The sequence below is a fragment of the Carassius carassius genome, chromosome 3 (assembly GCF_963082965.1).
Source record: "Carassius carassius chromosome 3, fCarCar2.1, whole genome shotgun sequence".
Lineage (NCBI taxonomy): Eukaryota > Metazoa > Chordata > Actinopteri > Cypriniformes > Cyprinidae > Carassius > Carassius carassius.
In genome coordinates, this window is record NC_081757.1 from 25,060,072 (window position 1) to 25,073,179 (window position 13,108).

The 13,108-nt window shown below is 37.3% G+C and overlaps 1 protein-coding gene across 3 annotated transcripts in view; it reads left to right on the forward strand.

Annotated features, from left to right (window-relative positions):
• Nucleotides 1–4,087: 4,087 nt before the first annotated feature.
• dpy19l3 (dpy-19 like C-mannosyltransferase 3) overlaps nucleotides 4,088–13,108 on the forward strand; it is a 49,451-nt gene continuing 40,430 nt past the window's right edge. The window contains exons 1-4 of one of the 3 annotated variants that reach the window (XM_059534384.1): nucleotides 4,088–4,299; nucleotides 5,366–5,496; nucleotides 6,286–6,413; nucleotides 9,389–9,479. In XM_059534384.1, the coding sequence (XP_059390367.1) occupies nucleotides 5,388–5,496; nucleotides 6,286–6,413; nucleotides 9,389–9,479 (328 nt within the window). In that variant the 5' untranslated portion in view covers nucleotides 4,088–4,299; nucleotides 5,366–5,387. The other 2 variants (XM_059534376.1, XM_059534366.1) reach the window with 2 other exon arrangements.

Genomic DNA, 13,108 nt, shown 5'->3' on the forward strand with positions numbered 1-13,108 from the left:
CAAGATAAAGATCTAAAGAAATACCGCTGACTATATTTGGCAGGAACCTCAAGCAGAACATATATTGGTTTCTGTGTGTGTTCTTATCTGTTTTTGCACATCATATAAGCCATCATGTGAAATGCACTACCACTACTGTGAAGATTTTTTATTAAGTAAGAGCTCTTGAAGCCTAGCATGAGAGTGAGTGTGTGTGTGTGTGTGTGTGTGTGTGGAGGTGGTGGGGGGATAAACTCAAACTGAATGAGTTATAGTAAGTTTCTAGTTCAATGTCTTTTGCTTCAGGATGATAAAAGTAAATAAATCATATATAGAGAGAGAGCGAAAGAGAGAGAGAGAGAGAGAGGAAGAAGAAGAAGAAGAAGAAGAAGAAGAAGAAGAAGAAGGAACGTTATACAGTTTTATATGTGAGTAATTGAGGGCAGGATTTTAATTTTGGGGCGAACTAACCCTTCCAGTTATATGTGTGTTTAACAATTGGTTTCATCACCTTTGTCTGTAAAACCCAACCACAGGGATATTTTTTTCTGTCCATGAATTGCAAATGACATTTTTACAGTAATAGAGGTTGTCAAAATCATAGTCCAAGAATTTTCCTCTGGTACTCTAACTCTTCTAAACCAAGTCTTGAAAAGAGATTTAACAGGCACTCACCTCTCAGGGCACTGATGCAGGTGGACTTTAGAGATCTTCTGAATCTCAGCTGTGATCTGGTCCAACTTCTCTGTTTTCAACTGAGTGTGAGTCTTGGATCTGTGTCTCACTGATGTTGTACTGCTGAGTTTTGAACAGTGTTGTTTCTCTATTTGGTTCTCACTGGGACTCATATCTGAGGAAACATGACCTGTTTGCAATAAATAACAGAGAGTCACATATGGTGGTTTGATTCTAATTACATAATAAATGAAGATTTATAAATGTGCATGATTGTTCATTTGGTGAACACAGGGTGGGGACCAGGCCATAGGGTCAGTGCACCAGGGCCTCAGACTGTCAAGGTCCTCAAAAGACTCAGCCAAAGGATTGCATTACAAATTGCATGCCTTACACTGGGATCTTTTGAGATATTCTTTTATTTTATTTTTAAACAACTTTTATTACTTATATTGCCCACACATAACTTGGGACAGGAATGTATGGCAAACATTATGTGGGGTCATGTTCACCTCATTTAATTCAATCCCTCGACATTTTGAGGAACAATAACTACATTTAAGAAGATTATGATGCTTAATAATAGGCAAATGAAAATAGCAGTGTTTTCTTTTAACTAGGTGTAAATAGTTGTTAGGTGTTATTTTCACCTACATAGTGCTAGTGCGGTTAGTGGAAATACTGACAAATACTATTTGCAGCTAAGTGTATTGTAGAACATTGTATATGCAAATATATCAAATCTTATATTTATTAAAATCACAAATGGATGCTACCTTATTTGGATCTTACTTGTCCCTAAAGCCCATCCCTTCATAGTTTTGAGTGTGGCAACAACATGAACTACACACTTTACAGTATGTGTGCCAGCTTGTGAGATTAAAACAATTTCAATAATAGTCATATTACAGTAAATCTTTAGGCTCTTGATTTTCTCAATTTATTAAAAGAAATGAAAAATCTGAGCTGATATGCCGTGGAAAAGGGAGAAGAACGGGGTTAGGAAAAAGGCTGATTGGAACTCACGTCAGTCGTAATAAAAGCTAAATCCATTATCTTTATTCTCCATAGCACTGTTCCTGTTACCAGGGGGAATTCTTTTGAAGTGGCGTTAGTCACAATCAGATATTGGAGGGAAGAGTTAGTTTAAATAACCTTTGCCAACAAAATTGGCTATTTGCACTCAGTGTAAATAGCCACTCTGAGATAATAATATTAGTTTGTATAAAAACAAAGCCTTTGAGCTCAAGCAGAAGCTTCTCCCAGGCAGAAGACAATAATCCCACTGGATAGTGTTTGAGTTTCACTGACCACATTTCAACAAATTCCACTGGCCAAACAGACAACGTGAATAGTATACATGGGCCCAACAGCCTGTTAAGCCAATAACTCAACATATTTTGAGCTTTTGACAGTGGCATAGAGAGGCATGAATAAAAAGCTGTTGCTGAATATTATAAGGTTTTATTTTCAAATCGTTACTAGAGTAAAGTAACCACTCATATTACCTAAAGTGGCTGTACCTCCTGTACCACATTTTGCTGGCAAGGTTGTTCCGTCCTCATTGGCTGGAGTAGATGCTGAAAGATCTAATTAAGGCAAATGAAAAGGCAGGCGAGAAGAGTTATCAGTCCCATTTACAATAATAAAAGATGTGGCATTAAGCAGATAAACTGCTGAGTCTGATTTGTTTCTAAACAGAAGATACTCTATACTGTAACCAATGACCCTCTGAAAGCAGGACCAAATCTCAAAGGCTGCACTGAGAGTTTGTTTAACTAAATATAATAGTGAAATGAAAGCACACAATTGCATGAAGCCATTTCTAAACTGTGTATAATGAGCCAATTGCCTTTTAAATCGTCTCTCGGTGTTGCTATGCTGTTGCTTTCACTGGACGCTGACGAAGAGGAAGACATACTTTCAAAGGAGACATTTAATTAAAGTCTGTATGCCAAAGTAATATGTTTTCTTTCACCACAGACATGAGTTTTCAGTCTTACTGATGTTGAAGGCTGTGGCAGCCATAGCAACAGTAGTCAAGGTGTAGTCAAACAGTGTTTGCTGCTGGCAGAGCTAAAGTGCTTAGAGTCTGCATATCTGAGGCATACCCTCACAAATGGGAAGCAAACCATGGTTTCTATTGTTGTTGTGCATGGTTGCAGTGCATTATTCTCACAGTTCTATTCTCAAACAAATTAATATGGTAATATATATATATATATATATATATATATATTACCATATTAATTTATATATATATATATATAAACTTTGGTTTAATACATATATTGATTTTAAGGAAAATTACTTCAGTACTGGAAAGGTTACTTTGGAAATATAAAAAGTTTATAATGTAATAAGTAGTGAAACTATTTCAATTACTTTACTAATGTAACTAATTCCATTTGGTTCCTTTTTGATTACTTTTCTAAATTAATGTTTTTTGTTGTTAGGCAGGGTTAACTGTTGTTAAGTACAACACTGATTACTGTCAGACATTCAAAGTCCTTCATCACCTGAATTAAGATTATAAAAATGTAATTTTAAAACACAGCCAGCAAAAACTGTTTTGCCTAGCTATGACAGGAAACACTGACATAACAACACCTTGAAAAAAAAAATTATTAAAAGCATGTAAACCGACATAAAGCAGTTATCAAACAAGCTCCTATTATAAACTCCTAATACAATATTGTTTCATATTTTGAAGCAGTCAATGCAATGTGGGGGGAAAAATCAATAAAATCTGTATGTTTGTGTGTGTTTGAAAATATTGAGATGAAACTCACCTCTGTAATTGTTAACAGTTTCATAAGTAATTGTAATTTAATTACACATTTTTCCCCCAGTAACTGTAAAGGAGTGTGCTTTTCTTTACCTGTCACTGAACTGTGAAATTGTCTATTAGGCTACAAATATTGACAAATTCAATACTCACTACATTAAATTAAATTAATAAAGGATGTTTTTGAGTCAGCTGATTATCAGCTTAATCTGTTGGAATGTTTGATTAAATAACAATTTTGTGCATGTCACACAATCAGTGTATCAGGCTATTTCGTTTCTCTTGCACTGCTAATTGGAGATAACTAATATAGGACCGACTTCAACTAGAAATAAATTAAAATGTATCAAAACATGCGTGAAATAGGCTAGGCTGATGTGTCCATATACTGCGACAGAAAATATAGCCTAATCATAACTTTAAATTGTTTTCATCACCATGAGCAAATAATTCAGTGCTGTTCTTTAGCACAGTAACCATATAAATGATCTAGAGCTGTTGGCCGTTATGGGTGTCGTGACCATGCGTCCCCGGGCCGGTGTTCAACAGGTAGCGCACTGACACACAGAGGTGTGGGTTTCTCAGGAGGGAGAGGCGCTGGATGTGATAGTGGATGCTTCTTCATTTCTCTTTCTCTTTCTGCTGCTGTCAGTCCGCAGAAGAACAACAACACGGCTCTGATTTAGCGAACTTCTGGCGGGTTTAATGTCCTGTCTTGATATTTATTTATGTTCATTGTATAGAGAAGAGGTTTGTTTTGATGCGCCGCTCCGCTCGCAGGCTGCACGCGAGTGTCCGTGAGGAAGGAGGAGCTACCGGACACATCCGATAAGGAACTACGAGCTTCACTGAACAGGGTGAGAGTGAGAGAATGTGTTAGTGCGTATTAATGTGCATTATTTTACAGTGAGTGAAAGGGACGGGGCAGGTAGCTGTCTGTCTGTCCTGTTCCCTAACCGGAGACCGAGATCAGCGGCTGATGCGATCTGAGATCTGCTGACACTGTTGCTGAGCTGTGCGCAGGAAACGCCGCTACGAAACACAGGCCTGCCAATGAATGAATGAACGAATGAAATAAGCGCGTCGCGATGCTTTATTGTTTTGTTCCGCGGTCCTTGCTATCATAGCAAAGAGTGTGCTCTTTTGTTTGTCGCGGACGCTCTCCGCACTTGCCCGTAGTTCGCGAAAGTGTCATGAAACAACGTAAATGGAGACATTTTGACAACGATAGCTCTAGTGTTTCCGGTATAACGGGAACGCATGGCTGAATCCTATTGAAGTGTTTGACAACAGCGCGAAAGAGGCGGGATTTAATGATCTTTGCTAATTGCTGATGGAGTAGGCTACACGTTCATCACACTGCAAACATGCAGGAAGAAACAGCTGTATCATGTTTTCATGCGGGCTTCGGTATTATCTCATCATAGCTGTAATAACTTAGGGTGTCTCAAAAGTGTGTGTTCTTCGTACATTATTTTCAAAGAACAGTAACAGTTACCACAATACTTTTCTGTCATTAGTGAACAAAACTTGTGTGGTAGCTATAGTGCGTTACATCTTCTATAAATCTTCAAATCGTCACTATTTATCATTTTATTTACAGATATTTAATTTAAGGATATAGTATAATTTTTTTTTCTCTACATAAACTCATCCTTCATAAGGTAAAAGCATTCTCTCTCTCTCTCTCTCTCTCTCTCTCTCTCTCTATATATATATATATATTTTAAACTTTAATATCGAAGTAAGGCCATGTCGAAGACTGAAATAAGTGTGAAATTAATGGTTGGAAATCAAACTTTGATGCTTATTATCTCTTAATTGGATTTTGAGTCTTTAGCCTGGATTTCACAGACAGGGTCACGCATGCATGCATATATATACTTGGGTTTTGGCATTATTATTGAACATATATTTTGCCAGGACTGGAGGCCTGTTTTCCAGCATGACTGCCCTCAGGCAGAGGAAGGGCAGTAAAGGGAAGGACCCGGGGCCCAGTGTTCAGAACCTGAAGCCTGATTGTACAGCTGAACCTAGAGAGAGGTTTACAACAGGTCAGTGCTGTTTGTTGCAAAAGTAGATACCACTGAATTTAAAGGCATAGTTCACTCAAAAAAAAATCCATGGTGGTGAATTTAAACACGAAATCATATATATATTTTTTGCGTTACTATTTACTCCAATAGTAAAAGAAAAAAAAACAATCCACAATAAGGTTTTCATGACTGTAGAGGGAAGGAATAGAGAGAAACTGAATATGGCAGTCAGAAAAGAGAACAATGTAAAATACTGTCGCTTCCAAGAAAATATGGAAAAAAACCACGATGATGATGACCATAGAAATGCATTATCACAGTGTCCTTTGTTGTACAAGCATATGTGACTTTTCACAAATGGCTGATGTTTACATCAAGCATGAATTCATGAACATGGGTAAGATAAAGTTATTTTTCTCACACACACTTATCTTTAGTAGAAATTTCATATGGGTTACTGTCATATTCACTTTAAAAATTTTTTTGAAGCTTTAGCGATATGGACTCAGATTGTTGTTCTAAAAAACGTAATTTGTTATCATCAAAAAAAAAATAAAAAAAATCACATAAACCTGGGACAACATTTTTGGTGGAGTATCAATTTAAAATCGTCCAGAACTTTGAGACATGAATATCAACATGCTAAGTATTTGAAGTTTGATCATTTGTCAGATTCAAAACACTGATTTCTATACATAAATTGTCATATAATATTAATCATAGATCTTTGTGCATGCATCTTCTCCTGTTTACCATGTTTATTGCTTAATATTATGGTCTGGGTAATATTGTTGTCATTGTTTCCAGGTGGTTTCTCATGGTGGACAATCTTGTGTGTAATGGCAGGCTCAGTAGTGGGAATTAGTCTGGGCTTGCTGTGCTGCATCTATGTGGCTACACTTCATGAAAATGACCTCTGGTTCTCCAATATGAAGGTAAAGTCCAGAGCTTTTTTATGTTCAGTGTCCTGAAACAGTGAATACCCAGAGACTCAGGGAGACAGCCTTCCATTGTGATTCATTTTCTTTTCAGGCTTTGAAGGATTTCAAGTGTTCTTAGGCTATGCTCCTAATGTAAACAACAGCTCAAGAGATCTAGATTCACAATGCGTGCTTGCATTTGGTCAGTAATGGTGTTCTCATCTGTCTCATTTTTCATGCATTTCCTTTTGAAATTGATTTTTTCCCCCCATATGTGCTGACAGATTATTTTTCTTTCCCTCTGTGGCGTAACAGTCACATAAACAGTTAGCCAGAGTTTGGGCTGCAGATCATGTTATGACTTCCAGACAAGAAACAGATGAAACCACCATGCCAAAAAAGTTATGTCATGTTCAGTTGGATAAATCAGCATGTCCCCTGCTCATTAAAATAATACAGATCAGGAGTAGTTTAATCCCAATCAGTGCACGGTTTATGGCTGGTGGTTTTGCAATAGGGTTAGTTTAGTTTCTGTATTTATTTATTGTGCAATGCAGTTTGAGAGCGTGTCTGTGTATTTGTGTATGAGTGTGAATATTGTGTCTTTTGTTGGAACCAAGGCCTAGTTTTCATTTAGTGAATCTAACAAGAGCCAAGCCTGTGCTGCTTTCATGTGAGCTTTGAACATTTTGTCCTCAGATTATTTAGTTTCTCAGAACATAATGTATCTCATAAATACTCTGATTGAATATGCACCACACTTCATAACACCAGATAAGAGTGCTTTTTTTCTGAATGTGTTGGCAGGGTATTTTTATCCTTGCAGTTTCTTTCTTTTTTATGCTTTCAGGCATACTTGATAGTCTAAAGAACATGTTGAATAATTACTGTATCCTGGACTAGCCCTCTGATTGGACAGTGTAAACTAATGGTTCCATACCAAATTTGTAAAGGACTTTATCTCTAAATAAATGCACCAGGTTCAGATTTTTAGTAGAGGTTCTAAGACAAAATGAGTAGCAGATAAGGGGACATTGCTTTAAAAGTGTAAAAATGTTTTAACGTGTAGAATGGAGAGCACTAAAAGGTCATCTCAAGTTTAAAATCAAGTCAGAGTGTGACAGCAGTGGAAAAAGGAAGCTCATGCATGCTGGCTGGTATTTTACTGCTTGCTTATGAGTCATCTTACTTTTATCTGTAGCCTTTGCTTTTCTGAACCTGACTGGAATGATGGCTGTGTATGGATGACCACAGCTTCTGTCCTCATTCTCCGTTCAAAAAACGCCTCCATGACTGAGTGAGCATTTGATTGTGCTTTATTTGCAGGCAAATTAATCATCTGTTCTGATTCAGAGGGAGAGCTGTAGGAATGTCCACTGGTTAATAGCTAATCAAATGTTAGATTGCAGAAAGCTCCATTAGAAGCGTAGACGGATTCCACATTGTTTTTCTATTCGTTTCCACTCTTTCAATGGGAAACAGCAGTAAATTTCACAGAGGCTGTGTGAATGTTCTCAGCTGGAGTTGGTTGTCCAGTATACTAAGCTTCGTAAATGACGATATTGCCATTATTTTTGAACAAAGGCATTTGAAGTCCAGTATGTTCCTCCTCTGGGACACCACCCTAAAGCTGCAGACAGCTGCATTTGGGACGCTTTTAAATTCATTGTGCGTGAAGTCATGTCCATGTCTGTTGTAGCGCCACACACTCTTTATTTCAAACTGGATGTCGTTCTATTGTTAGTTCAAATAACTGTTTTTTACGAATGCTCTTAATTTTTTTTCTAAATGATATTCCAAGCGATGATGTTCCAAGCTTTTTATGTTTTTTTTCCTCCTGACTTGTAAGAGGTCACTAGTTGTGTGGCCAACATGCCTTCCTTCCTGTCTCAGCCCCTCTCTCTGATCACATGCAAAATGTTCCTCCTGCAGATTGCTGTTTGGTGCAGACTGGAGCTTAGAATGATCTCATGAGGTTTTGTTTTATTGTTTTAATACGTGTGCTATGAAGTTTTTGGGCAAGGAACTCTGGAAACACCGATAAACAAAAGAACTTGCGGTCTCAAACAGGGAAAGACAGAGGAATCCTTCAGGAAAGATAGGGAAGACTGGGGATAATAATCCTTGAGAATGAAGGTTCGTCGCAGGATGAATAGCAATTTGGATGAAAACTCAGGGGCCGCCCAGGATAGACCACCTTTGCTAAACTTTGGGGGAAAAAACAATCCGAGGGGGTACAAGAGTGGGCAGAGGGGCACGGAAGAGAGTGTAAAGCTTTCATGGATTCACATACCAGGACAAAACTGTTGGCGGGCTGCTATAATAGCAACAGGATTACTGTTGGCAGGGGTTATTGGGCTGTTTCATGCATGGTGTGTTTATTCTATACACGAAAACCTGCTGTGGTTTTCACAGTTAAAGGTAAGCCAAAGAAGAATCTGTCTCCATTTTTGTTTGAATGAAACATTGTTAAATGAAGTGAATGTAAATGTGCGCTCTTTGTATCAGGAGTAGTAGTCTTGATCATTAGGGGATTTTCTTTTCAACCAGTTCTCGTAGTGTTAACTTCCATTGTTATTGTTGTTTTCTGTTTTCTATACTTTTATAGCTTAAAATTGGCTCTTGATATTTGAGTTTTTCAGGGAAGAAAAAGAGCCTTAAAGCTGTTTTATGAAGAAAATAAGTGTCATCTTCCCAAACCAAATTTAATATGACTCTAATCTTTGTGGAGCATAAGGATCTTTTTGTCTGAAAACCACTTCCACTATAAAACTCCACCATATTTACAGCACCTGTATTTATTTATTTATTTTTTTTTCCCTCAAGGCTTTTATTGCGAATGAAATCTCTGTTTATTCTGGTCAGATGCTCTGCTCTGATTTCTTTCTCAGATGGGAAATGTATTTCATTTTAACACCAGTTTACTCCTGCTTTGGTTCTTGTCATAGTTCATTTTTACTGAATCTTATCCTCTCTTCTTGCATTTGTAGGAAGTCGAGCGTGAAATCTCCTTCCGGACAGAATGTGGCCTTTATTACTCCTACTACAAACAGATGTTGAAGGCGCCTTCTATACAGCAAGGTACTGAGATCTAATTCACAAGACAGGTTTACTGGTTATACGATCACTCTTGCGTCATGTCATATTTCTGATGGAACACTGATGTTCAAGTCTTTGGGTTTTCTTTTTATGTAGAAATATTGCTCCTATAGGACAGTGGCTCCCAATCCTGGTCCTGGAAAACCCAAACACTGCACAGATGTTTCCCTAATCAAACACACCTGATTCAACTTAACAGCTCATTAGTAAAGACTCCAAGACATCAAAGGTGTTTGTCAGATAATAAAGACATCAAAAACATGCCGTTTTGGGGGTTCTCCATGACCAGGATTGGGAACCAGTGCTATAAATGGGAAAGTATTATTTCATCACCTTCTTTACATATAAGTATTTTTTTATATTTACATATTTGATTCCACTTGTCTTCTTCCTTTTTAGTTTATTTAGCTCAGTCCAAAAAAGCCAAGTTTCTTGTCTGCTTTCTGTTATCACTTATGTAATCTGAGAGCTATCAAAGGAATGCTTCATTACACAGTCATATAAGTGTGACTGGTCTCAGAAAATAGAGGAAATGTACAACTTTGCTCTAAGTGGTCTTTGCTCAATCTAATTGGCCTAACAGCCCCATTTGGAATGGATTTTCTTTGTGCTTCTACACTGAAAAACATCACAATTAGGTCATTACCCATTGAAACCGAGATGGTAAGAACTGCAGCGGTGCCAAAAGCTGTTCTCTAGACACCACAATTGGGCCTTTGTACTTATAGTAGAGTAAAAGCATGTTCAGAGTATTGCTTTTCTATTAAGCAATTTTAGAAATTGATTATTGTAAAACATCACAACTGTAGTACTATCTGCGATAGTATAAAGTAGGTTGAGGTTGTTTAATTTTGGAATCCACTTCCATTATACCGTTTAGTGGCAATTTTGGCTTGCATTTACAATAATGGAACCCTTTCAAATCAAAGTGTTATTGCCCACATATGAGCTCATTGTGTCAAAATACTAGTCTAGTCAAAGACTATGATCTGACTATGACAAATAGGTTATCAGAATCAGAATCAGAATGAGCTTTATTGCCAGGTATGTTTACACATATGAGGAATTTGTTTTCGTGATAGAAGTTCCACAGAATGACAGTGACAGAACATAAAACACATAATAAAAGAATAAAAAATACAAAAAACACAAATAAGTAGATAAGGAATGACAATATACAAATTGACAATTGTAGGCAGGTATATTACAAAAATGCAGTTATGTATGTACAGGTATATTATGTGCAAAATTTAAGTGTATACTAAGTATGTGTGTTAGATAAATAAGTGTATGTGTATATAAATATAAAGTGTAGTGTGTTCCACAGTTATTATCAATTGTTATCAACTCAACTATGAGTTGGCTCAACTATGTTTAAAAGAAAACTGTTTGTGAAACTGATACTAAAAGTAGTCAAATATTATTTAATAAATTAAATAAAGTTCAGTGTACACCACTGTTCAACAGTTTGTTTTAAGAAAAAAATATTTTATTATGTTTTTATTATATAGCATGGACAAATTAAATTAATCAAAAGTGACAAATAAGACTTATAATATGAAAAGATTTGTTTCTAATTATTATTATTATTATTATTTTTTTAGATTTTCTATTGATCAAAGAATCCTGAAAAAATATGTATCACAAAAAAAAAAGTTTTCAAATTTGATAATTATAAGAAATGTTTCTTGAGCATTGAATCTGGGCTGCGTTTCCCAAAACCTTCTTATGGCTATATCGTTTGTAATTTATACCTTAAGTTGTACCTTTACGTTAATACGTGTTTCCCGAAATGTTTTTAGTTAAAGGCACAATATGTATTTTTTTTTTTCCACTATAGGGCATGTATTTAAAATAAACAAAGACCAGGTAGTGTAGGTTTTATGGTGCCGTGACTGAGTGTGGAATCATGGGAGTTGACATCTTCATCCCCACAGCCGATGCAATCAAATGGGATTCAGGCAGAAATCATGTTTATGGATGAGCTAATGACATATTAAAATAGTAGAATGAAGCAGGATGAGGTGAAACACGGCTGCTGAACGAGTGGGACACACGGCTCGAAAGCAGCAGATCTTTTATAATGCCAGTCGACCGCTTCCGCTCCTTCCAGTCATGAGAATGTGTAAAGCAGCACTGTTTTATCATCCTAGGTACATTTGAAAGTTCTGTTGTAATGATACTCTGTGCGGTCATCACCAGCCTATTAAAACCCTAACCCTAAAACTGTTCTAGTGGTCTTTGGATATTTTAATAAAAAATCTTACATATTGTGCTTTTTAAGTATACCTTCTATAAGTTATTTGTTCGTAACATTGATGAGAAATGCAATTTCTAAAGTACTTCTTTATAATGAACATCAATTACTCAATACTTTACCTGCTCTATAATGCAGTGAATGAGCTCCTGTAGTAAGCAATCGATTCTGGATTACCAACACCAGCAGATGACATTGCACCCTAAATCATCACAGACTGTGGAAACTTAATACTGGACTTTAGGCAACTTGGGCTTTGAGCTTCTCCACCCTTCCTCCTGACTCTAGGACCTTGGTTTGCAACTGAAATACAAAACTTGCCCTCATCTGAAAAAAGGACTTTGGACCACTGGGCAACAGTCCAGTTCTTCTTCTCCTTAGCCCAGGTAAGACCCATCTGATGTTATCTGTGGTTTAGGAGTGACTTAACAAGAGGAAAACAACAATGTCAATGTCAATGTCAATGTCACCTTTATTTATATAGCGCTTTAAACAAAATACATTGCGTCAAAGCAACTGAACAACATTCATTAGGAAAACAGTGTCAATAATGCAAAGATGATAGTTAAAGGCAGTTCATCATTGGATTCAGTTATGTCATCTCTGTTCAGTTAAATAGTGTCTGTCCATTTATTTGCAATCAAGTCAACGATATCGCTGTAGATGAAGTGTCCCCAACTAAGCAAGCCAGAGGCGACAGCGGCAAGGAACCGAAACTCCATCGGTGACAGAATGGAGAAAAAAACCTTGGGAGAAACCAGGCTCAGTTGGGGGGCCAGTTCTCCTCTGACCATACGAAACCAGTAGTTCAATTCCAGGCTGCAGCAAAGTCAGATTGTGCAGAAGAATCATCTGTTTCCTGTGGTCTTGTCCTGGTGCTCCTCTGAGACAAGGTCTTTACAGGGGATCTGTATCTGGGGCTCTAGTTGTCCTGGTCTCCGCTGTCTTTCAGGGATGTAGAGGTCCTTTCTAGGTGCTGATCCAGCATCTGGTCTGGATACGTACTGGATCCGGGTGACTGCAGTGACCCTCTGATCTGGACACAGACTGGATCTGGTGGCCATGGTGACCTCGGAACAAGAGAGAAACAGACAAATATTAGCGTAGATGCCATTCTTCTAATGATGTAGCAAGTACATAGGTTGTTATGGGAAGTGTTTCCGGTTCCGGTTTACCTAATTAATGCAGCCTAAAAATCCTTTAACGGATTTGGATAATAAAAGCATATTAGTATGTTATGTGTATGCCAGGTTAAAGAGATGGGTCTTTAATCTAGATTTAAACTGCAAGAGTGTGTCTGCCTCCCGAACAATGTTAGGTAGGTTATTCCAGAGTTTGGGCGCCAAATAGGAAA